At 38.4% G+C, this 24,261-nt stretch overlaps 1 protein-coding gene across 1 annotated transcript in view; it reads left to right on the top strand.

Annotated features, from left to right (window-relative positions):
* The window catches only part of NDUFAF5 (NADH:ubiquinone oxidoreductase complex assembly factor 5), a 43,418-nt gene that overhangs the window by 7,727 nt on the left and 11,430 nt on the right, over nucleotides 1–24,261 (top strand). The window contains 4 exon segments of the mRNA XM_053671135.1: nucleotides 3,394–3,441; nucleotides 4,763–4,866; nucleotides 7,457–7,496; nucleotides 19,953–20,150. Coding sequence (XP_053527110.1) covers nucleotides 3,394–3,441; nucleotides 4,763–4,866; nucleotides 7,457–7,496; nucleotides 19,953–20,150 — 390 coding nt within the window.

The following is a 24,261-nucleotide window of genomic DNA, read 5'->3' as shown; positions in this document are numbered from 1 at the left end:
ACTGGGACTGCTTCCACATCTTGGCTATTGTAAATAATGCTGCAGTTAACATAAGGGTGCATACATTCTTTCAAATTAGTGTTTCAGATTTGTTTGGATAATTCCCAAAAGTGGAAGTGCTGGGTCATAATGTTATAGAACAGAGATCTAAGGGGGGGCAATATTTGGCCCACCCAGGGATGCCAAAAACCATTAGAGAAAACAAGGGCCCCTCCCAAGGACCGTATACTAATACCTACTGGGCTCCTCTGTCTGCCACCAGAGGAAAGACATGGCTCAATGCCAGAGATTTATGAAAAGGAAAGGTTTATTTAAAGCTATACAGACTTAAAGTAGTGACCCAATGTCCCCATTAATATATCAAAGTCCTTTAGGATAACCACAGACACCCACACCACTTCCTTCCCCCCTGCCCTAATTCAGGGTACCATATCTCAGGAAAAGAAGTACACATCCGTGTTTCAGGCCACTGACACCGTCAGCTGTGTTGTTGTCCAGGCACAATCTCCAATTCAGAGTCTTGTGGCACCATCTCACCGTCCACTAGCAAGAGTTCTTTCACCCTTCTTCCAGGCAAAGTCTGTCTTGCTTTCCAGGCCACGAGGGTCTCTTCTACCAGAGCTGCAGGGGTCTGCACTCTGGCCAAAACCACATGGTTCTTTTCTTCACAGGGCTGTGGACAGGGTAGGTTTGCCACTCTGGCAAAGCAGAGTGGTGGTTCTCTGCTAAAGCCGCATGGCTCTCTCCTTACATGGCTGTGGGGGTCCCCACTCTGGCCGAAAGCGCGTGGTTCTCCCTTTCACATGGCCAAGAGAAGGTCCTCACTCTGCCAAAACCGTGTGGCTCTCTCCCTCAATGGCTGCCAAGTTTAAATCCCCGTGGCAGCCTTCCTCTGCAGCCCCATTTCTGACTCCTCCCACAGTCAGCTACACCTGCCAGGACTCCCGTATCCTCCCAGCTTTACTGGGCTGCCATAGTGAGTCTGGGCAGGCGTGGCCCCATGGAGTGGAGCCAGTCATCTTCAAGCTCTCAAGGAGGCGCTGCAATCAGGGGGTGTTGCCTACCAATTACATCCTGGGTGGAAATCACTCCCTTCTCTCTGGCTCAAAGCATGGCCACAACTATTTAACATATCTATGAGACCAGGTAAAGGTTATAGGTATGTTAAATAACCATTCTAGAGGTTATCTGCAAAACTGTTGCTATGCAAAACAACTCTCAATGGCCCTGCTCCATTTGTCCCTTCCCCCAGCTGACACCTGTGGGGGGGCGGTAAGGGGTGAGGACATCTTATGTGTCTTTCAAATATTTCCTGGACATGCTGAGGTCTCGACCCCATTCCAAATCCCTTTTTTGGGGGCCCTCCTCTTGGCTGCACCCTGTTACAGTGAGGCAGTTCTATTTTTAATTTTTTTGAGGTAGTAAGGTGTCTTTCGATTATAAGAAGTAGAACTCCACTGAAGCCAAATGAAATACAGGGACATTTATTACTTGGAGCAGGGGTGTCAAACTCATTTTTATGGGGGCCCACATCAGCCTTGCAGTTGCCTTCAAAGGGCTGAAATAATTTTAGGACTGTATAAATACAACTGCTCCTTAACTGTTAAGGAGTTGATATTACATTCAGCCATTTGAAGGCAATCATGATGCTGGTGTGGCCCTGCGTGAAAATGAGTTTGACACCCCTGACTTAGAGGCTTTTATGTCATTCAGTGATTTGGAAATACAGACAGGTGTGGGAGGGATGGGGACTTGGAAACAGAACAGAGGTCTTTCTGTGTACATGCTCTCTGGGACCACGTAGATGCTGCATTATTGCCACCTTGTGTTTCCCTGCAGACTATCCCTGGTTGTTCATTAGTGCATGTGGCCCCAATATGAGTAAGCTCCACCCACTAGTGAGGTGAAGTTAGCTTATACTGGCTTGTGAGAGCTGATTGTTAGCATTGAAATCAGCTTTTGGAGTATTTGCACTAAGAAAGTTGGCAAATGCTACCAAGCAGTCCCCTTGCAAAAGCCAGCTACTAAATATTTACTAGCACTTTATTGCCTCCACTTCAAGTCTATGTTCCATTCCAATTCTGGGGACTTCTACCCCATCTTTGAGTCTCTTAATTTAAATTTTTGAGTGAGAGGAATAGATAGTCTGATCAGCCTAATTTTTACTCCTTGCACTGGTATATTAGAGCTGACTTATGAGAGCCTATTTTGCACATTTCTTCCCAACTCTACATTTAGGAACATCGTGTTGGTATCATGAAATTTTCTATTGGGGTACTTACACTATGGGAATTGGCAAATGCTACAACCCAGGGCACCTCTTTTTGAGAGCTTGTAGTTGAACATTCACTTGTACACCACTTGTTCTCAGGTGGCCGGGTAATGGTAGGGTAACCTTTCCAAGTTGTAGGCAGGGAAGTTCTTTAACTAATGGAAGTGGGTGAAGTGGAAAAGATTGACATTTCCAGTAGGAGAACAAGAGTACAAAGTAGTGAAGTTTCTAGTAGACCAGCAATAGTGCATTGTTTCAAAGAGGTCAAGTGAAGTAGGACTGAGAGCAGACAGCCTGTATAGTTGGTGATTAGATTGTTAATGATCTTTATAAATAGTTTTCATAGAGCAGTGAAAATGGAAATTGGGGAGAAAGACATTAGTGGGACATGGAATTATGGGTGTCAAACAGAATATCTAGAAGATGATTAAAGGAGATTTTTGAAGATTGGGTGAAGATTGGATTTTTGAAGATCTGTTTCAAGGTGAGGGCAGAGACACTGAAGACAGACTGAAGATTGGTAGAGATGGTGGTGGAGGGAGCTGGATCCTGGAGAAAAGAACATAGTGGAAGGTGTTAGTTTGGGAAAGAAATATAGTACTCATCCCTCTTTGAAGGAAAAGAGGGTAAGTGAAACAGTGAAAAAAACCCACTTAGTGTCCCCTTGCTCCCCAAGTATTAGTGTTTAAATCTACCTTTTTTAATCTCTGAATAAACAACTAAAAGTCAGGAAAACCAATGCAAATCTTCTGTGGCACAAGAGTGGGGAATAGCTCAGAGCATATTATGCTTTGGAAAAGGCAATACATATGCCTTAACCCAGTAGAGGAAATCAAGGATATTGATTATTCACACCTGTGTTCTCTAATTTACTAAATATAGTTAAATATGTTAAGTATAAGGTTGGCTTCATATGTTTAAGTCTTTGTAATTTAATATGTGTTATCAAAGGTATCTGTGCACAATACTGGTTTGATGCAGAAAAATACCCTTACGAAGCTAAAAATTAATCTGTAACTATCACATTCTCTTTTAGAAACTTTAGCATTTGTTTTATTGTTACTGGATTTTTGTTTGTTTGTTTTTATAACATTGGATCAGCTTTAATTATTTTATTGCAGGAAACTGTTGGAAAGTTTTTCCAAGCAGACATAGCAGAAAATACTTTGGTAAGTAGCTTTTTAACACTGGTTTTTGATCTCCTGGTTTGATTTTTAGTTCTTTATTTCTTTTAAAATGGAAATAGCGTTTTCCTGAGTGTAATTAATAACAGCTGGAAAAGAATTAACAATCTAGGAAATACAAGGGAAAATCACATCTAGTCCTGCCACTCAAAGGTACCCACTGGTAGCATTCTGGTCTCCTCCCTTGTAGATGTTTAACTACCTCATAAAGTTTCACACCCATGGTGTTATGCTGATGTACCATGTTTTTCACAGACTATCACTCTTTTTATATATCAGTGCATGACATATAAAGACATACATACACCATTGTTTTAAATGGCTATATAGTGTTCCAGTATGTGAATATTCCATGGTTTATTTAGCTAAATTTGAATTGAAGGACAGTTATAGTTCCAATTTCTCAATGACTAGTACTGTGGTAAATGTAATCATATAAAGCAACTTTGTGTGTCTTATTTATCTTCTCTTTAGGAATAAATTCTTAATACTCAAATGTACGGATTCCAGACTGACCTTAGGTTGAATAACTGTATCGATGCAGTTATTAATAACTGTATTAATAACTCTTTTCTCCTCTATGGCAACATTGAGCCACTTGTGTTTGTCAATATGATGGCAGAAAGTAGAATCTCGTTATTTTTACTTGCATTTCTTTGATTGCTAGTACAACCAAATATCTGTTGATGTCTTTTGGCTAGTGATATTTGGCTATTGGTATTTTTTGATTTGTGAAATTTTATAATTTTGTGATGTGTCTGTATCTTGTCCTTTATCTCCTTTTACCTAAGTGGTTTTTATTCTAGCTTATTTTTTAGGGATGTTAACCTTTTATCATATATGTTGTAAATACTTTCCCAAGTATGCTGTTTACATTATTTATTGCTGTTTAGAAGTTTGATTAGTTTATCAAATATGTCAATTTTTTTCCTTATAGTTTCTGGCTTTTGAGTCATGATTACTTGGGCATTTTCATCAAAGAGTATAAAAATGTTCACCAATATTTTCACCTAGTACTTTTATGGCTTCAGTTATTCCACTTAAACTTTTAGCTTTATGAGATATGTATTCATGCGAGATAGCTGTTCTATTTATGTTTTGCTACCCAGCTAGCCATTTTTTTTTCTGCTGGTCTTAAGCGTAATTTAAGAAATATTTTTTTAGAGCCTTCTTTGTGACTCCATTTCTTTGGGAAGGGATAGAAACTGCGAAGTAAATATATTATGACTTAAGTTTAACAAACAGTGATTGAGTATAATTGAGATTTTATAAATGTGTTTTTGAACTTCTGTTTTTTAACCATTAGAAAAATACCTTAGAAACGGAAATTCCTACTGTCACTGTTTTAGCTGATGAAGAATTCCTTCCTTTCAGAGAAAATACATTTGACCTGGTGGTTAGCAGTTTAAGGTTGGTAATCCATTTGTACTTTTAAAAAATAGATGTTATAAATAAAATAGGTAATGGAGTAAAATCTTAATGCTGTTTCTTTTAAAGTCACAACCCAGGTGTTTCGTTGTTGTTGTTTTATAAACTCTAAGATTTTTCTGGTAAAGGACTGTGCCTATATGCTCTCTAGAAGAGATAATATGATATAGTACCCAAACTTTTTTTCCATAATCTCCCTCCACCTGCTAAAGCTTATCTGTGATAGAAGGGTTTTTCTTCCCAATGTAACTTTAGTATTCTGGAATTAATATTGATGAGAGCACTAGTTTGAAAGAGTACACTAATTCCAATATTCAAATGTTAGAGCACCTTTATAAGTAAATGTTAGAGTAACATTCTAATAAATAAGGAAAAGCTGGCATTTCCTTCAACTTTAATTCTTTTGCTTCACAAAAATAGACTCCTTAAGGTTACCTTTTCCCCTTTATTCTTTCTACCATGACTTCCCACACTTATTATATGAACATGTAAAACAGATATTTATTGAATAAATTATAATATGCAAGGCAATGAGCTAGGTTCTTTGGGTGAATACAGACATAAGTTCACTCTGTCCTCAAAGAGCTTAGTGTCTAATAGAGAAAATAAAATAGCCTGTGTGGTACCTTAGTTCTTCTGCCTTATCATTGTGGTCAGATTTTCTTTCAAAGATTCAACATGCTCAATACAACCCTTTTGATAGCTGTTTTTAGGATGACCAGTCATAATGGTTTGCCCATGACTTTGCCAAAGTTACTACTAGAAGGCTTATGTCCTAGAACACTCCTCAGTCCTGGGCAGTCAGAGAGTTGCTTGTGTTTCCTGTTTTCTTCAGTAAGTTTGTAACTTCTTCCCTGCTTTTTGAGGTGTACTGAGAAAACTTTAAGAAGTATTCAGATTCTATTGCTGAACAAATTTTGAAAAGTATTTAAAATCTGTCATGAAATTAGAAACATTGCAGAGCCTTTGGTCTAAGGGAAAGAACTCTGGGCAGAGAGTCAGAATCCAAGTTTTAACGTTAGCTTGCTTGCTATTAGCAAGTGACTAACTTTCTTGCTTTCAGTTTCCCCACAATAGAGCTTATAACATGACATCCTTAATTTTTAAAGTATCTAGTAATATAGTTAGATAGTATTAATGAAACATAAATGTGAGCCTAACACAGTATGGTTTGCAGTACTGTCTTGGAAGTCAGCATAAAATGATGCCAACTCCACTAAGAAAGTATGAATATTTTACAGAGGCTGTGATTTTTGCTGTCACATATCACTATAAGCTGGGGGAAGATAAAAAGGGTCAAAAGACGATGCAAGGGTTTCTTCAACTAACTTTGCAGTGTATAGAGCTCTGGATTTGTCTATTTTTATTTGATGATCTCAAAACACATGGGGTGTTATTTACAGAAAACTCACTGAGTTAGTTTTTTGATAACTAGTACTGTTTACCTTGGGAAAATTACAGGCTTTCTTCTGAATTTTGTTTTTTTTTTGTTTTTTTGTTTTGTTTTGTTTTTTGTGTTTTTTTTGTTTCTAGAATACTATATGTAGCTTAATTGCTTGATTTAATTGAACTTTTTTGAACATGTCATTGAGTGGTTATTTTTACTATTTTCTTCAATTAAGTTTTCAGAATAGCACTAAAGATGAGATGCTGGATAGGAATGACTTTCACTTTATTTTTCTCCAGCTTTATTGAATAATTATTGATATATAAAATAAGGTATACAGTATAGTGATCAGATGCATGTGTGTATTGCAAAATGATTATCACAGTAAGGCTGGTTAACATCTTCATCTCTTCACATTATTATGATTTTTGTGTGTGTGGTGATAACATTTAAGATTTACTCTCAAAAGCCTTGAAGTGTATAATACAGTATTGTTAATTATAGTCCCCATTCTGTGCATTAGATCCCCAAATCTTACTCATTTTATACGTCAGAGGTTGTATCCCTCAATCCCCTGCCCCTGATAAACCACCATTCTACTCTGTTTGGCTTTTTAGAGATTCTTTATGTAGGTGAGAACATACAGTATAGTATTTCTTTCTTTGTCTGACTTATTTCACTTAGCACAAACTGCTGATTTTAGTAGTTGTTGTTATTCCTTTTTCTTCCGCTTTCCTGTAGCCGTATTGATTTCTCTCCTTCCTCTGATCACTTCACTTCCTCTTCAGAAGTGGACTGCCCTCGAGGCCTTTCCATATTGTCCCCAAAATAGGGTTTCCCTCTTTCTGTTGATGAGTAATATTCTTGTGTGTGTGAGTAACATTTTCTTTATCCATTCATCCATTGATGGACACATAGTTTGGTTATTGTGAATAATGCTACACTGAAGATGGGGCTGCAGATATCTCTTTGGAATAAAACATTTTTTATTTCTTTCAGATATATACCCAGAAGGAATTGCTGGGTTATAAGGTAGTTCAATTTTTTTGAGAAACCTCCATACTCTTTCTCCAGTTTACATTCCCACCAACAGTGTATACCTTTTTTTGTGGCTTATCATTACATTATTGATGCTTATTAATTATATGAATTAAGCCAGAACAAATGTGTATTTTCATATTTTAGTTTGCACTGGGTGAATGACCTTCCTGGAGCACTTGAACAGGTAAGAAATTTAATGTTGGTTCTCATAGCCTGTGTTATTTTATTTATTATTAGAAACTTTTAGATGTTTCTCTTTTCACATGGAAACTTACAGATGTTTTCTTTTTTATATTTCTGACAAGTGGAAGTTGAAGTAAATCAAGTAAGAATTTATTAGGTTCTATGGGCTGGCTATACTTGGTGCTCTTTGACATGTTAAATATATTGGGAGGTTGTCTCACTGGCAATTCAGAAAATCTTTTTATGGGGATGTTTAAATATTTATGAAAACTTTAGTAAAACTTCTATAAGATAATATTGATATTGTAAGACATTTTTTGAGTGGGTGGTTTTTTCTCTTAATTGTCTATAAATTTCTTCTGGATAGGAACTTATTTGTTTATATTTATATCTTCCTCATGCCTTATATTTACTTATTTAATTATTGTTCAAGTACAGTTTTCTGTCTTTTACTCTCATCCCAGCCCACTGCCCCAGTGCTACTCACTTCCCTCCCATTTCCACCCCCCTTAGTTTTTGTCCATGTGTCCTTTATACTTGTTCCTATAAACCCTTCCCCTTTTGCCCTGAAATTCCTTCCCCTCTCTCTTCTGGTCACTGTCAGCCTGTTCTCTATTTCAGTGTCTTTGGTTATATTTTGCTTGCTTGTTTGTTTTGTTGTTTAGCTTCCCCTTAAAGGTGAGATCATATGGTATTTGTCTTTCAACACCTGGCTTATTTTACTCAGCATAATGCTTTCCAGTTCCATCCATGCTGTTGCAAAGGGTAGGAGCTCCTTCTTTCTTTCTGCTGCTTAGAATTCCATTGTGTAAATGTACCATAGTTTTTGGATCCATTCATGTACTGACGGGAACCTAGGTTGCTTCCAAAACTTGGCTGTTATAAATTGTGCTGCTATGAACATTGGGGTGCACAGGTTCTTTTTGATTGGTGTTTCAGAGTTCTTAGGATATAATCCTACAGCGGAATTACTGGGTCAAAAGACAGTTTCATTTTTAGTTCGAGGAGAAAATTCCGTACTGTTTTCCATAGTGGTTGTACCAGTCTGCAATCCCACCAACAGTGCACTAGGGTCACCTTTTCTCCACAACCTCTCCAGCACTTGTTTGTTGCTTTGTTTGTGATGGCCATTCTGACCTGTGTAAAGTGGTATCTCCTTGTGGTTTTAATTTGCATCTCTCTGATAGTTAGTGATACTGAGCATCTTTTCATGTGTCTCTGGATCCTCTGTGTGTCCTCCTTGGAGAAATGTCTGTTTAAGTTCTTCGCCCACTTTTGAATTGGGTTCCTTGTCTTCTTAGAGTGGAGTTGTGTAAGTTCTTCGTATATTTTGGAGATTAAACCCTTGTCTGAAGTATCATTGGCAAATATGTTTTCCCATGTGGTTGGTTGTCTTTTTATTTTAATACTGTTTTCTTTAGCTGTGCAAAAGCTTTTTATTTTGATGAGATCCCATTTGTTTATTCTTTCCTTTATGTCCCTTGCTCTAGGGGACAGATAGTAAAAATGTTGCTGCATGAAATGTCTGAGATTTTCCTGCCTGTGTTCTCCTCTAGGACTTTACTGGTTTCATGGCTTATATTTAAATCTTTTACCCATCTTGAATTTATTTTTGTGTATGGTGTAAGTTGGTGCTCAAGTTTCAATTTTTTGCATGTAGCTGTCCAGTTCTCCCAACACCATTTGTTGAAGAGGGTATTTTTACTTCATTTTATGTGGCTGCCCCCTTTGTTGAATATTAATTGTCCATAGAGACATGGGTTTATTTCTGGGCTCTCTGTTTTGTTCTACTGGTCCATGTGCCTGTGTTTATGCCAGTACCAGGCTGTTTTGATTACAGTGACCTTGTAATATAGTTCGGTATCAGGTATTGTGATCCCTCCTACTTTGTTCTTCTTTCTCAAAATTGCAGCAGCTATTTGGGGTCATTTATGGTTCCATATAAATTTTTGAAGTGGTTGTTCTATGTCTGTGAAATATGCCATTGTTACTTTAATAGGGATTGCATTGAATCTGTAAATTGCTTTGGTTGGTATGTTCATTTTGATGATGTTAATTCTTCCAATTCATGAACATGGTATATGTTTTTATTTGTTTGTGTCTTCCTTGATTTATTTTTCAGTGTTGTGTAGTTTTCTGCATACAGGTCTTTTACCTCCTTGGTTAGGTTTATTCCCAGATATTTTATTTTTGTTTTTGCTATATTGAATGAGATTTTTTTCTTGATTTCTGCTTCTGCTGTTTCATTGTTAGTATACAAAAATGCCTTTGATTTCTGGATATTGACTTTGTATCCCACTATTCTGCCAAATTCATTTATTAGGTTGAGCGGTTTTGGGGTGGAGTCTGTAGGATTTTCTGTGTACACTATCATGTCATCTGCAAACAATGACAGTTTTGTTTCCTCCTTTCTGATTTGGATGTCTTTTATTTCCTTTTCTTGTCTGATCGCTGTGGCTTAAACTTCCAATACTATATTGAATAGAAGTGATGAAAGTGGACAACCTTGTCTTGTTCCTGATCTTAGTGGAAAAGATTTTAGTTTTTGCCCATTGAGTATGATGTTGGCTATAGGTCTCTTATATATGGCCTTTATTATGTTTAGGAGTACTCTCTCTACTCCCACTTTGTTGAATGTTTTTATCATAAATGGGTGCTGTACCTTATCAAATGCTTTTTCCGCATCTATTGATGGGATCATGTGATTTTTGTCTTTGCTTTTGTTTATATGATATATTACATTCACTGATTTGTAAATTGAACCACCCTTGCATCCCTGGGATGAATCCCACTTGGTCATGGTGTGTTATCTTTTTAATGTATTGTTGGATGCAGTTTGCCAATATTTTGTTGAGGATTTTAGTGTCTGTGTTCATCAGTGATATTGGCCTGAAGTTTCCTTTCTTTGTTGTGTCTTTATCTGTTTTGGGGATTAGGCTGATGCTGGCTTCATAAAAAGCATTTGGGAGTCTTCCTTTTCTTGGATTTTTTGGAATAGTCTGTGAAGGATATGGGTTAGCTCTTCCTTAAATGCTTTGTAGAATTCTTCTGTGAAACCATCCGGTCCAGGGCTTTTGTGTGTCAGTAGTTTTTTCATTACTGCTTCAATTTTATCTGCTGTCACTGGTCTGTTCAGGCTTTCTGCTTCTTCGTCTTTCGGTTTTGGAAGATTTTTTTTTTCTAGAAATTTCTCCATTTCACCTAGGTTTTCAAATTTCTTGGCATACAATTCTTCATACTAATTTCTTATAATCCTTTGTATTTCTGTGGTGTCAGTTGTAATCTCTTCTCTTTCAGTTCTGATTATGTTTGGGTTCTCTCTCTATTTTTCTTGATGAGCGTACTTAAAGGCTTATCAGTTTCGTTTATCTCTTTAATAAAACCAGCTCCTGGATTTATTGATCCTTAGAATTGTGCGTTTAATCTCTGTGTCATTTAGTTCTGCTCTGATCTTGGTTATTTCCTTCCTTCTACTTGCTCTGGGCTGTTTTTGTTGTTGTTCATTGAGTTCTTGCAGGCGTAGGGTTAGGTTGTTCGTTTGAGATGTTTCTATCTTCTTTAGGTAGGCCTGTATTGCTGTGAACTTCCCTCTTGGGACTGCCTTTGCTGTGTCCCATAAGTTTTGGTTTGTTGGGAGTTCATTTTCATTTGTTTCCAGAAACTTTTTAATAAAGATTTTATATATTTATCTTTAAAGGGGAAGGAAAGGAGAAAGGGAGAGAAATAGCAATGTGTGGTTGCCTTTAGTGCATCCCCTGCTGGGAACTGGCCTGCAACCCAGCTATGTGGCCTGACCAGGAATTGAACCTCGATCCTTTGGTTCACAGCCCTGTGCCAAATCCACTGAGCTACACCAGCCAGGGCTATTTCCAGAAACTTTTTGATTTATTCCCGCATTTCATTCCTGACCCATTCATTGTTTAATAGCATGCTATTCAATCTCCATGATTTTGAGTGTTTTGGGCTTTTTCCCTTGGGTTGGTTTCTATTTTGAATCCCTTGTGGTTGGAGAAAATGCTTGGTATGATTTCAATTTTCTTGAATTTGTTGAGGCTTGTTTTGTGTCCTATCATGTGGTCTATCTGAAAACGTTCCATGTGCATTTGAAAAGAATGTGTATTTAGCTTCTTTGGGATGAAGGGCTCTATATGTATCAGTTAATCAGTTAAGTCCATTTCATCCAGGGCATTGTTCAATGCCACAATATCTTTGTTGATATTTTGTTTGGAAGATCTGCCCATTTTTGACAATGGGGTGTTAAAACCCCCTACTATAATTATGTTGGTGTCAATATCTTTCTTGAAGTCCTCTAAGATTTTGTTTATGTATTTGGGTGCCCCTATGTTAGATGCATATATATTTATAATGTTTATGTCTTCTTGGTGGATTCTTCCCTTGAGTATTATGAAGTGAACCTTTGGGTCTCTCTTTTTGGCCCTTTTTTTGAAGTCTATTTTGTCCGATATGAGAATTGCTACCCCAGCTTTTTTTTCTTGTCCGTTTGCTTGGAAAACTTGTTTCCAGCCTTTCATTTTTAGTCCGTGATGGTCTTTTGTCCTGAGGTGGGTCTCTTGTAGGCAGCATATGTGTGAGTCATGCTTTCTTATCCATTGATCTATTCCGTGTTTTTTGATTGGAGCATTTAATCCATTTACTTTTAAGGTTATTATTGATAGGTACTTATTCATTGCCATTTTTGTACCTGTGTTCCTCTCTGTCTCCCTCTTTTCCTTCCTTCCCTTAAAGCAGTCCTTTTAGTATTTCTTGTAGAGCTGGTTTAGTGGAGGCATATTCTTTTAGACTTCTTCTGTCTTGGAAGCTCTTTATTTGGTCTTCTATCTCGATTAAGAGCCTTGTTGGGTAAAGTAGCCTTGGCTGCAGGTCTTTGGTTCATATTACTTGGAATATTTCTTATTATTCTCTTCTAGGTTGGAGTGTTCCCATTGAGAAGTCTGCTGCTAACCTTATCACGGCTCCCTTCTATGTTACTTCCTGTTTCTCCATTTCTGCCTTTAAGATTCTCTCTTTGTTTTGGAATTCTGCCATTTTAATAATGATGTGTCTTGAAGTGGGCCTCTTTGGGTTCCTCTTGATTGGGACTCTCTAGGTTTCCTGGATTTGTGTGACTTTTTCTCTCATCAAACTAGGGAAGTTTTCTATCATTACTTTTTCAGACAGGTTTTCTATCACTTGCTCTTCTTTTTCTCCTTCTGGTATTCCTATTATATGGAGATTATTATGTTTCATATTGCCTTGCATTTCTCTTAATCCCTCTCCATTCTTTCTCAGCCTCTTTTCCTTTTCTTGCTCTTTCTGGGTGTTTTTTTCTACTTTGTCCTCCAGCTCGCTGATACAGTCTTCTGCTTCATTGATCCTGCTTTTGATTCCTTCCACTGTGTTCTTTTGTTCAGTATTGAATTCTTCATTTCCTCTTGTCCCTTGTTGATAGTTCCTGTTTTATTTTTCATTTTGATATAGTTTGCAGGGAGTTCATTGTAGTTTCTCTGCAGTTTCTGGCAGCAGCTCATTGTGAGCTCATTGAGCTTCCTGATAACCATTGCTTTGAACTCAATATCTGATAGTTGACTTGCCTCTATTTCATTTGGCATTATTTCTAAGGCTTTCTTCTTTCCTTTCATTTGGGGATTGCCTTCCCATTGTTTGTGAGACTTTTCTTGTTAGCCTCAGCTTCTTAAATTGATCTGTTCTTACTCCCTGGGTTTATGGTGTGATCTTTTGTGGTAGAATACCTGTGGGACTCAGTGGTGTAGTCTTCTTGATCTCCTGAGCTCACTGGTCTTAGGGCATGGTTTAAGTTGGCTCAGTGTTTGTCCTTGGGTTTTGATTCTTCTTGGGTCTTTCTTTGGTGGGTCCTTCCTACTAGTTAATTAACTGAGGGTCATTCTGTCCACTACCTCTTGTATTTTGTTGTGTTGGTGAGGGAAGGTTGTGTTGAAGCTAATCATTCCATGTGTACAAAGTTTTGAGGATTCTCTTTTGCTCTTGTTTGGTTGTTGGTAGTGTGTAGTTTCTCCACTATTTAGTTGTATTTCCAGATAGGTCCTGGATTGAAGTTAGTGTGTCTTCCAGTCCCTCCTTCACCTTCTTCTGTTGTTATCTGTTGGTGGTTCCTTTGTTGTTGGGTTTTCTCTTCCAGTGCGTATCCTGGTGTTCACCGCCTCCACCTACTCTTTTTTGTATTATCAGTGGGAGGGGAAGGCAAAATGGTTTAAGACAGCAAGAGAATATTCTATGATATTTACAGTGACAGCCAGTAGAGAAGAGATAGGAGATTGTTTGGTTATATATAGTGTTAACCTTGATCTTCTACCCAACTAGCCACTTTTTAGAAAGGATGGAAAGAAGGTAAGACTGTTGTTGGGGAGGGAAGGATTGTGAGTTGGATCTAGAAAGCAGTGAGGTTGCGGGAGGTCAGATTCTGAGGTAAGGTGAGAGTAAAGGATAGTAAATAGTTTTAGTGTATGAGAGAATAGAGTTAACCACTATAGTAATAGAGTTCAGGAAACTGGGAAGTGGCTAAGATCTGGGAGGGGTGTTGTGAAGTATTTACAATTGTATGGAACAGCTATTTTAGAGCAACAATCATATGACAGAATCTCTATGATCTGGATAACAAGAATAGGGGGTATAGGCCCTTGAGTAGTGTGCTGATAGAACACAAGTGAAGTGAAGGACAATAAATTAGCAATACACTGTGGAAGAGAGAACAGGGGAAACCTGTCAAATGATATACTATAACTAGCCAAGCAAAGAAGACTATACAAGAGAGAAGAGGAATACAAAAATACTATTAAAATAAAAGATGTAAGAATAATGAAAAAAATCATACAAATATATAGTAACTTGCAGGTCCTCAGTAATAGAAAAGTGAAATTTGTCTCACTGTCTCAACTGTTGGGATGCCCCCTCTTTGGGTCCAACTCTGGTCTTTTCACAGTTCCAAATTTTTTTGTCTCACTTGTGGGTATTTTTTAAAAAAGAAGGAGAAGGGAGGAAGAAGAGATAAAATTGGAAAAAAGGAAGAAGGAATAAAATAAGAAAGAAGAAAAGAGAAGAAAAAGGTATTGAAAGATAAAACAATAATAAAAATTAAAAAAATGAAAGAATACTTAAAAGAACAACAACAAAAAAACACCTCTTGTTGGTTTCAAACTGGCCAAACTGTTTTTTTGGTCTTGTTGGCTGCAGCAGACTGAGGGGCGATTGGTGTGGCTTTTCTCCCTTCCCGATGTGCACTTAGCCAGTCTTCGCCCACTCTCCCTAGAGCTAGTGTGGCACCTTTCCCCTGTGCCTTTGGTGTGGTATCCAGGTCTTTCTCAGAGGCTCTTACCCTGGGGTTACTGCCGTGGGATGGGGTGCAGGCACTCTTGGGAAGACTGCCTCAGTCATTTCCCAGTGCTATGGGAGTGTGCAGGGCCCCCTGCATGGCCTTCTGCACAACCTCAGGATCGCTGGCTGGCTGGGTGGGGAGTAGGCTGAGTGGCTGTTGCAGGAGAATTCTTCAGTTTATCTTTTTGAGAAATTCCTTCTACTCAAGCCTGCTGCTTTGTACAGCCTAATTCTCCAGCCAGACTGGTGACGGGGTCAGTGCTTGTCACTACGCAACTCTTAACTCTCCCAAGCTGGTGACCACAGGCTCAGCAGGTGATCACAGCCCCTGTGTGTTTGCCTTTTTGTCCTTATTCCCCTTTCTGTGACTTCAAGCAACCAGGTCTCTTCTGGTGCTGCTTAAACCTTATTTGGCCGGGGAGGGAGGGAGCAGTTGACCTGGCTCTCCCCCAAGGACTCTGTGGCAGGCCTGCAGCTCCCGAGGAGTCTCTGGTGGACCCAGTGCAGTGGCAGCACGGATTCTGGGCCCGGGGCTACAGCCCCCCTGGTCCCTGAGATGGTCCTTGGGACCTTATTGTCCTGAAGCACTCTCCTTATGATCTGGTTTTTCAGTGTCCGCTACAATGCTTGGTCTCTTATTTTCATATGTGCTGGGGTACTTTTGGCTGTTTGCTCTGTTCCTCCATAATCAGCCAGGTTTTTCTCCCGTGTGTAGGGGGAAGTGGAATCTGCTCCTTTCTACTCTGTCGCCATCTTTCTTCTCCCTTATGCCTTATATTTAGAGAGTTCTAGGTAAATGTTCATTGGTTGATATTTATCAGCGAACGGATGGGTGGTAGGTAAAAAGCACTGTGTCCAGGGGAGGAAAGGAGATCACACTCACTTGGATCTGCCAAGAAAGCTTCAAGAGGAGGGAATTACTTGAAAAAGGCCTTAGAGGGTAGGTCAGGTTTGGAGTGGAAAGGCATTCCAGAGGGGAGGGTTATAAGAGCCCCAGGAGCAAGAAAGGACAAACAGTAAGCCTGTTTGGAGGATTAGCTTATTAATGCTTGGGGGTGAGGTTATATGGGGACTAGGTTTAGGAGGACTTGGGTGACAGATTAAGAAATTTGGAGTTTATTCTTTATGCAGTTCAGAGTTACTGGGGAATTTCGAGGAGGAAAGTGACATGATTATACAGCTGGTGGGCAAGATAATAACTATCATATCTCAATTTCCAGCCAAGACGGAGGTGTAGGTAGACACACTGTGCCTCCTTGCACAACCAAAAGAAGGACAACAACAATTTAAAAACAAAAAACACCCAGAATGGACAGAAAATCGAAGTGTATGGAAGTCCAATAACCAAGGAGTTAAAGACACATTCATCCAGACCAGTAGGAGGGGCAGAGTCAGGCAGCCAGGGTAAAGAGGACTTGTATCAAGGTGGCGGCTGGAGGACCCAGCAAGTAGGTGGATTGTGGAACAGGGTGGGGTGTGCAAGGCTGCAGCTGGCCAGCAAGGCAGAGGCTGGTAGACTGCCTGCATCTGCATGCAGATAAACCAGGCAAAACAAAAGGGGAGCAGGATGGACCACACAACCCAGGGTGCCAGCTCCCGGAAATAAAGCCTCAAATCACTGATTGAAAATACCTGTGGGGGTTGAGGGGCCAGCAGGAGAAACTTCTAGTCTCACAGGAAAGTTTGTTGGAGAGACCCACAGGGTCCTAGAATGTACACAAACCCACCCACATGGGAATCAGCACCAGAAGGGGCCAAGTTGCTTGTGGGAAGCAGGGGAAGTGACTGAAAGCTGGCAAGTGCCATTGTTCCCTCTCTGACCCCTGCCCCACAAATAGCATCACAACCCAGTGATGTGGGTTACCCCACCCTGGTGAACACCTAAGGCTCCACCCCTCACTGCTTAATAGGTGCATCAAGACAAAAAAAAAAAAAAAAAAAAGAATGACCCAAATTAAAGAACAAATCAAAGCTCCAGAAAAAATACAACTAAGCAAAAACTGATAGCCAGCCTATCAGATGTACAGTTCAGAACACTGGTAATCAGGATGCTCACAGGATTGGTTGAATTTGGTCACAAATTAGATGAAAAAATGAAGGCTACACTAAGTGAAATAAAGGAAAATGTACAGGGAATCAATAGTGATTGATTAGGGAAGGAAACTGGGACTCAAATCAATGGAGTGGACCAGAAGGAAGAAAGAAACACCCAAACAAAAGATTGCAGAAACAAGAAATCAAAAAAAATGAGGAGAGGCTTAGGAACTCTGGGACATCTTTAAGTATTGCAACATGTGAATTATAGGGGTACCAGAGGGGAAGAGGAAGAGCAACAAGTGGAAAAGTTATTTGAACAAATAATGAAGGAGAACTTCCCTAATCTGGCAAAGGGAATAGACTTCCAGGAAGTCCAGGAAGCTCAGAGCGTCCCAAGAAGTTGGACCCAAGAGGAACATACCAAGGCACATCATAATTACATTACCCAAGATTAAAATGAAGGCGAGAATCCTAGAAGCAGCAAGAGATAAGGAGGCAGCCCCATCAGACTGTCAGCTGATTTCTCAAAAGAAACATTACAGGCGAAAAGGAGCTAGAAAGAAGTATTCCAAGTCATGAAAGGCACCTACATCCAAGATTGCTCTATCCAACAAAGCTTTCATTTAGAATGGAAGGGCAGATAAAGTGCTTCCCAGGTAAGGTCAAGTTCAAGGAGTTCATCATCACCAAGCCCTTATTATATGAAATGTTAAAAGGATTTATCTAAGAAAAAGAAGATAAAAAATATGTACAGTAAAATGACAGCAAACTCACAATTATTAACAACCACACCTAAAACAAAAACAAACTAAGCAAACAACTAGAACAGGAACAGAACCACAGAAATGGAGATCACATGGAGGGTTATCAGTAGGGAGAATGGGAGAGGGAGAGGGGGAAAAGGTACAAAGAATAAGTAGCATAGATGGTAGGTAGAAAATAGACAGGGGAAGGGTAAAAATAGTATGGGAAAAGTTGAAGCCAAAGAACTTGTATGTATGACACATGGACATGAAGTAAAGGGGGGGAATTTGGGTGGGAGGGGGTGTGCTGGGTGGAGGGGAGTGAAGGGAGGAAAATGGGACAATTGTAATAACATAATCAGTAAAATATATTTTTAAAAAGGTAATAACTACTGTATCTTAAGCACATGCTCTTTGCCAATCACTCATTCACTGTGCTCTGTTATAGATGTTAAGTAACTCTGCCAGATGACTTCATTTTGTTGATTAGAAAACTTATGCCAGAAGTTGACTCAGTGGAAGTGAGATTGTTTCAGTGGTCCAGGCATGAGGTAAACTAAACCTAGGTGGCAATGATAGTAGTTAAAAGAAAGAGAAGTACTGAGGGACTCTACAAAGGAAGAATCCACAATGCCTGGTTAGATCTGAGTATCAGAGAGAGGGAGAAGTCAAAGCTCATCTTGAAGTTTTGAGTTGGGATGCCTGGGAGAATAATTAATAAATGTAGGGAAAGGAATGATTATGATCGGATAAAGGGATAGAAAATGATAATTAACAGCAATATAGTGATTGTAAAGGGGAGTTGGTTTACAACTAAGGGTGATATATGTGTTGGTCGTGTTGGGGAGTGAGTTTGTCAAGAGACAAATATCCATGGCAAAGGAAGTTGAACATGAGTTTAGAGTTCTGAGATGTACAAGCTAAAGATAGAGTTTGAAAAATAATCCTCATGAAATCCATGAGAATTGATAAGCCCTCTGAGGTAGAGAGAAGCTTCAGAGCTGCTAAATATTAGGTACTTCCTATACTGGAGTTTGGTGACTAGTGGAGGAAGTAACATGAAAGGAGCAGAAGGGAGGAAACCAATAATTTTACAGTTGGTCTGCTTACATACTGTTTGTAATTGCTTCATATTTTGTAATAAATGTATTTTATACTTTGTAATATATTTGTAAGGTAAAATATTTGTGTTAAATATATCATTAAATATATTTACTATAGATTCAAGATGGTGCTTTGATTAAAACAGCCTGCAGTGATTTGGATCCTGCTTTACTTCAGAGCCATTCTTTCCTGTAATGTTTCTCATGGTTGAGAATAGCCAGTCAAACCTAGTTACAGATTGTAGGTCTGAGAGTCAGTGAGTAAACATATGCAATTCTGGAATTCATTGTAGCCACTATTTTGCTTAAGTTACCAGTTAAAAAGTGTTTTTGTTTTCAAACTAGAAAGTAAGTTAGTTACATCTCCTTAAGAAAAACTAATGTGTTTCCAGGCTAATGTGAATTATAATTGTTTCTCTATCAGTTAGCTTTTTCTGCAGTTCAAGGCATCCCAGCTTAGTGGTTTAAAACAACAGTTTACTCAGCTTATGATTTTGTGGGTTGAGAATTTTGGTTGGACTTAGGAATTTTTTCTGGTTCTGGTTTGGCTTATCCACGTGCCTGTGGTCTGCTGCTGGATTGTCTTGTAGCTTGCTGGTCAAGGATGGCCTCAGCTGGGAGACTTATCTCTGCTCCTCTTGCCCCTCATCCTTCACCAGACTAGCTTGTTCACAACATGATGGCCAGACCAGGCTCCAAGAGAACAGGTAGAAGCATGCAAGGCCATTGGAGACCATGGCTTGACACTGACACACTGTCACTTTCACTACATTCTTTTGGCCAAAGCAAGTTGTAAGTCCAGCCCAGATTCAAGGACAACAACTTCCATCTCTTGATGGGCGTTGTTACAGAGTGGCATTTCAGAGGGCGCAGATACAGAGAGAATTGTGAATTTTCGCAGTCTACCACGCTATCCTATTTTTCCCTTCAGTATTTTTTTGATAATAAAAGTAAGTTGTATCTACCTATTAGAATTTTAAAAACATATTTTATACATACTAGTAGTGTCAATTACATATTATCTATCTTTACAACAATATTATACTGCAGTGCCTTTTTGACAGTTGTTGCCCTAGGTGCTGTTTATCAAATTATTTATTTAATTATTAATTTGACAAAATAAGAATGATAATCGTAAAGTACTGATTTAGTTATAAAAATATATATTTTTACCATTTTATATATAACATTTTGAATAATTATGTTGTTTTATATTTATTACAGATTCATTATGTTTTAAAACCAGATGGCGTTTTTATTGGTGCAATGTTTGGAGGCGACACTCTCTATGAACTTCGGTGTTCACTACAGTTAGCAGAAACGGAGAGGGAAGGAGGATTTTCTCCACACGTGTCTCCTTTCACTGCTGTCAATGACCTAGGACATTTGCTGGGGAGAGCTGGCTTTAATACACTGACTGTGGTAACTATCAAGAGAATTGGCTGATCCATTAATTACACAGTTCAGAAGCAACTTCTCATTTTAAAGATAGAAAACTGTAGGTATCGAGGCTATTATTGGTACTTTTTAAAAAATTTAGTTTGTATAAACACGTCTTGACTGACACAAAGCAGGAATGTAAAATTTTTAGTATTAGTTATTTGAATAGTAGTTGAGAAACAATCTACCTCAGTTAACAAGGAGGCTATTTTTTAAGACATAGCTAAAAGGGGATATACATAGGAGCGTTTACAGTACTACTACTGTCTTCGGTCATCAATTGAAATAGTGCAATGTGAAGCAGAAATGAGAGAATGTGCATTGACAAGGGTTAGAGAATGTAGGATGGGGCTGTACTCCATTAGGGCTGGAGAGATCCGGAAAGTGGACCCATAGGCCTTCAGGGCAGAAGGAACATGGAGTCAGCATGATACAGTGGTAGAAGAGGGCATGGGTGTCCGACAGGGATAAGTTGGATCCTTACCTTGTCCCTTTACTAGCCAGGGGAATTGAAAGATTTATTTTACTTCTCTGAGCATTCTTTTTTTGTTTTCAATTTTTATTTTTTAATGTAAATATTACTCACTTTGGGTGGCTGTTAGGGTTTAAAGGGTAAGAAGTGGCTGCACCTTAGCAGATGCTCAGTAAATATTAGCTCCTGTTTTCTTCTCTCTCCCTCATTCTACTCTTAGCACTGTCCAGACTAAGGATTCCATCAGCAGGTCGTCTAGATAGAAAATGATTACCCCCTTCCAACTCCTTTCAATAGCAGAGTAATTCTAAAGGATGCCATTACTGCCTTCAGAGATTGCTAAGTAGACTTTCTATCATTTTCTGAACCCCTCAGGCCTAGAAACATCTTTAAACCTGATTAGGAGAAATAGGAATTTCTTTCTTTTTTAAAAAAGATTTTTGTTTATTTGTTTTTAGAGAGACAGGAAGGGAGAGAGAAAGAGAGGAAGAGAAACATCAGTGTGTGGTTGCCTCTCCCACATCCCCTACTGGAGACCTGGCTCGCAACTCAGGCATGTTCTCAGACTGGGAATTGAACCAGTGACCCTTTGGTTCGCAGGCCCATACTCAATCTACTGAGCTACACCAGCCAGGACAAAATAGGGATTTCCTGATGAAGAAAAGCTTCTCACTGCATAATTAGAGACCATAGGTTTAAAATCAAAATAAATGTTTAAGGTAATTTATTGTGAATGTATTTCATAAAATCAGCCAACCAAAAATGGATTGTCCTGTCCTTCTTTATTTTGATAGAAAGGTGGGGCATAGACCAGGGCTTCTGTTATTGCAAAGGGACTTTGAGGGAAGGAAGAGACAATAGGCTATGAAGTGATAACAGCCCTTAAGATTTCACTTTTGTCTTTTGTAAACTTGTAAATAGCATGAGTCAATAAAAACTGCATCCTGAGATGTTAGGCAGATGCTGAAGATGGGAAAACTGCTTTATGTGAAGATTCTGCTTTTAATGAAAACAAACACTCAATATAGGAAGTGATGCATTGAGGGGATCACTATATTTTTAATCATATAGGTTTTAACACAAATATATTTAGTTGTAAACATTACACACTATAGATAAAATGAAACTCTGTCATTTCCTTTAGTCCCCAAAATCTGAGCTTTCTCCTGAAAGCAACAATTCTCAAAATTTTGGTCTTACGACCCCTGTACACACTTAAAATTACTGAAGACCTTAAAAGGTTTTTGTTTATGTGTATTATATCTGTCAGCATTAATTATATTGGAAATTAAAACTGAATTTTAGCAATTATTCATTTAAAACTAATGATGTACCAGTACCCATTACATTTTAACATAAATAACTATTTTTTGTGTGAAAAAGAACTATATTTTCAAAAAGAAAGAAAAATGAGAGAAAAGAATATCATTGCTTTCCATTTTTATGTATTCCTTTAACATATGTCGTAATAAAAGCTAGATTCTCATGTCTGCTTCCGGGTTTACACCTGTCGCAGTATCACATGTCATGTAATTTCTGAAAAATCCCATTGCATATTCATGAAAAACTCAGATACATAGAGTGGTGGAGTGTGATAACAGCCACTTCCAGGGCAGCAGGGGCCCAAGGATTCCCCAGACCACACTGAGACCTGCTGCCCTGGAAGTAGCTGTTGTCATACTCTACCGTACTATATAGAGAGACACATTTCTGAGACTTATTTCTCATCCTTAACAGAATATTTTAGATTGTTTTCCAAATCCATATGAATGTATTTGCCCTCTTTAACTTCTGCACATTATGCCGTAGTAAGACTGTCCCACAGTTTTATTTCACTATTTCCCTAATGAACATTAGGTTCCAGTTTTTTGTTGTTGGTAGGCTTTTTTGCCAAGAGAAGCAATTCTGAAATGACTATTCTTTTATTGTTTTCATTTATTTATTCAGTCTTACAACTAACATTTATTGAGTACCTTCTCTGTGCCAGGCACTATTCTAGGTACTTTGGACATAGCAATTGAACAAAACAGAAATCCCTGCCTGATTTTCTTGAATTTATTTATGGAGGGCCTGTCAGTAGACTTTAGGGGGTCCAATAACACTGGATACTGTAAGTTAACATGTTTTTTGCTGTTTGTATGTGTAGAAAAGGGCCTCTATTTTTTACCACATCCTGAGAGAGGACTGTGATTGAAAACAGATCAGAATCCATTGATTCCAAGCATTAATCTCTAGTATTCAGTTTACTTATAATAAGGAAAAGGTTATCTTTACAGTTAACCCTTTTAAGAATTGCCTCCCAGCCCTGGCTTGCGTGGCTCGGTTGGTTGGGTTGCAGGTTGGGTTGCCTGTTCAATTCTCAGTCTGGTCCTCAGTTGGGGCACATGCAGGAAGCAACCAATCTGTTTCTTGCATTGATGTTTCTCTCCCTACCCACCCCTTCAAGCAGATGAATAACATTTCTAACAAAAAGCAAGGACTGCCTCCCATATTACTATGTTACAAACTGAAGTGAAATGAAGAGAATCATGAATGGGAAAGTAAAAAGATACTAAAAGTGTAAGAGGGGATGTAGGTAATGGAAGTACTATGGAGATGTGTAGTACAAATGTCCATTGGGATATGTTAAAAATTTGTACTGTGCCACACGTTAGTGGTCAGTGACGTTAGGGGGCTCCAGAGTTGTTGCCTATTAGGAAAAAGATAGGACTTCTATCCTGAGTCTGGAAAAGAAGGTTGAGTGATGTTAATCCATGCAGTTTTCCATGGTTGACAAGTGGATTGTGCATTTTAGAAAGATTTCTACTAAAAATGCTGACACCCAATACAGCCTACATTTCTGTTATTTGGAAAAGCTATTAATTCAGAATACCCTCCATATTCTTCAAAAATGAACTGAATGACTGAGCCATTAATATAATACAAATACGTTGGTGTCAAATCTTCTTTGTACTTTATAAAATCAGGAAGACATTGATTTAAGAATAAATCTATAACTTTGTTCCTTGAGACATACACCTTCTCTAAAGTGCTGTATTAATGTTGCATTCTAATTCATTTTTTAAATATTCCATCCAAAAAAGCTTTTATATAATCATTTACACAGATTTATGTTGCATACAACATTAAATGTATTACTATTATACTGTGATGGTTTCTTACTTTTAAATGAAATCAAGTGAAATTAAAACCAAGTAGTTATATTACATTTATAGGACTGTCTTAGTGAATTACTTTCAGAGTCAGGTGGCATTCTAAATGAAGCCCATTTCCTTTTACAGTTGCCACACTAATATGTTAGGGGAAAATGCAGATATGGTCCACCTTATTTTTTGTAAGGCCTTGACAAAGCTGTTGTGGTGCTGTTTTGGGTTGAGATGGAGATAGTTCTTTTAATTTGCTTCATTAAAAAATGGTTTTCAAAGGATATTGCTTAATGGCTGGGTATCAGCTTGGAAGAAATTTTGTTTTTAATTTTAGGATCTCTATTTTTTAAAGATTTATTTATTTATTCATTTATTTATTTTCAGAGAGAGACGAAAGGAAGGAGAAAGAGAGGGACAGAAACATTGATGAATTGTTTCTCATATGTGCCCCATCCTGAAACTGAACCCACAACTT

The sequence above is a fragment of the Artibeus jamaicensis genome, unplaced genomic scaffold, assembly GCF_021234435.1.
Source record: "Artibeus jamaicensis isolate MK-2021 breed Jamaican fruit bat unplaced genomic scaffold, CSHL_Jam_final contig_685, whole genome shotgun sequence".
NCBI classification, from domain to species: Eukaryota; Metazoa; Chordata; class Mammalia; order Chiroptera; family Phyllostomidae; genus Artibeus; species Artibeus jamaicensis.
This window is presented reverse-complemented; position numbering and strand designations above follow the sequence as displayed.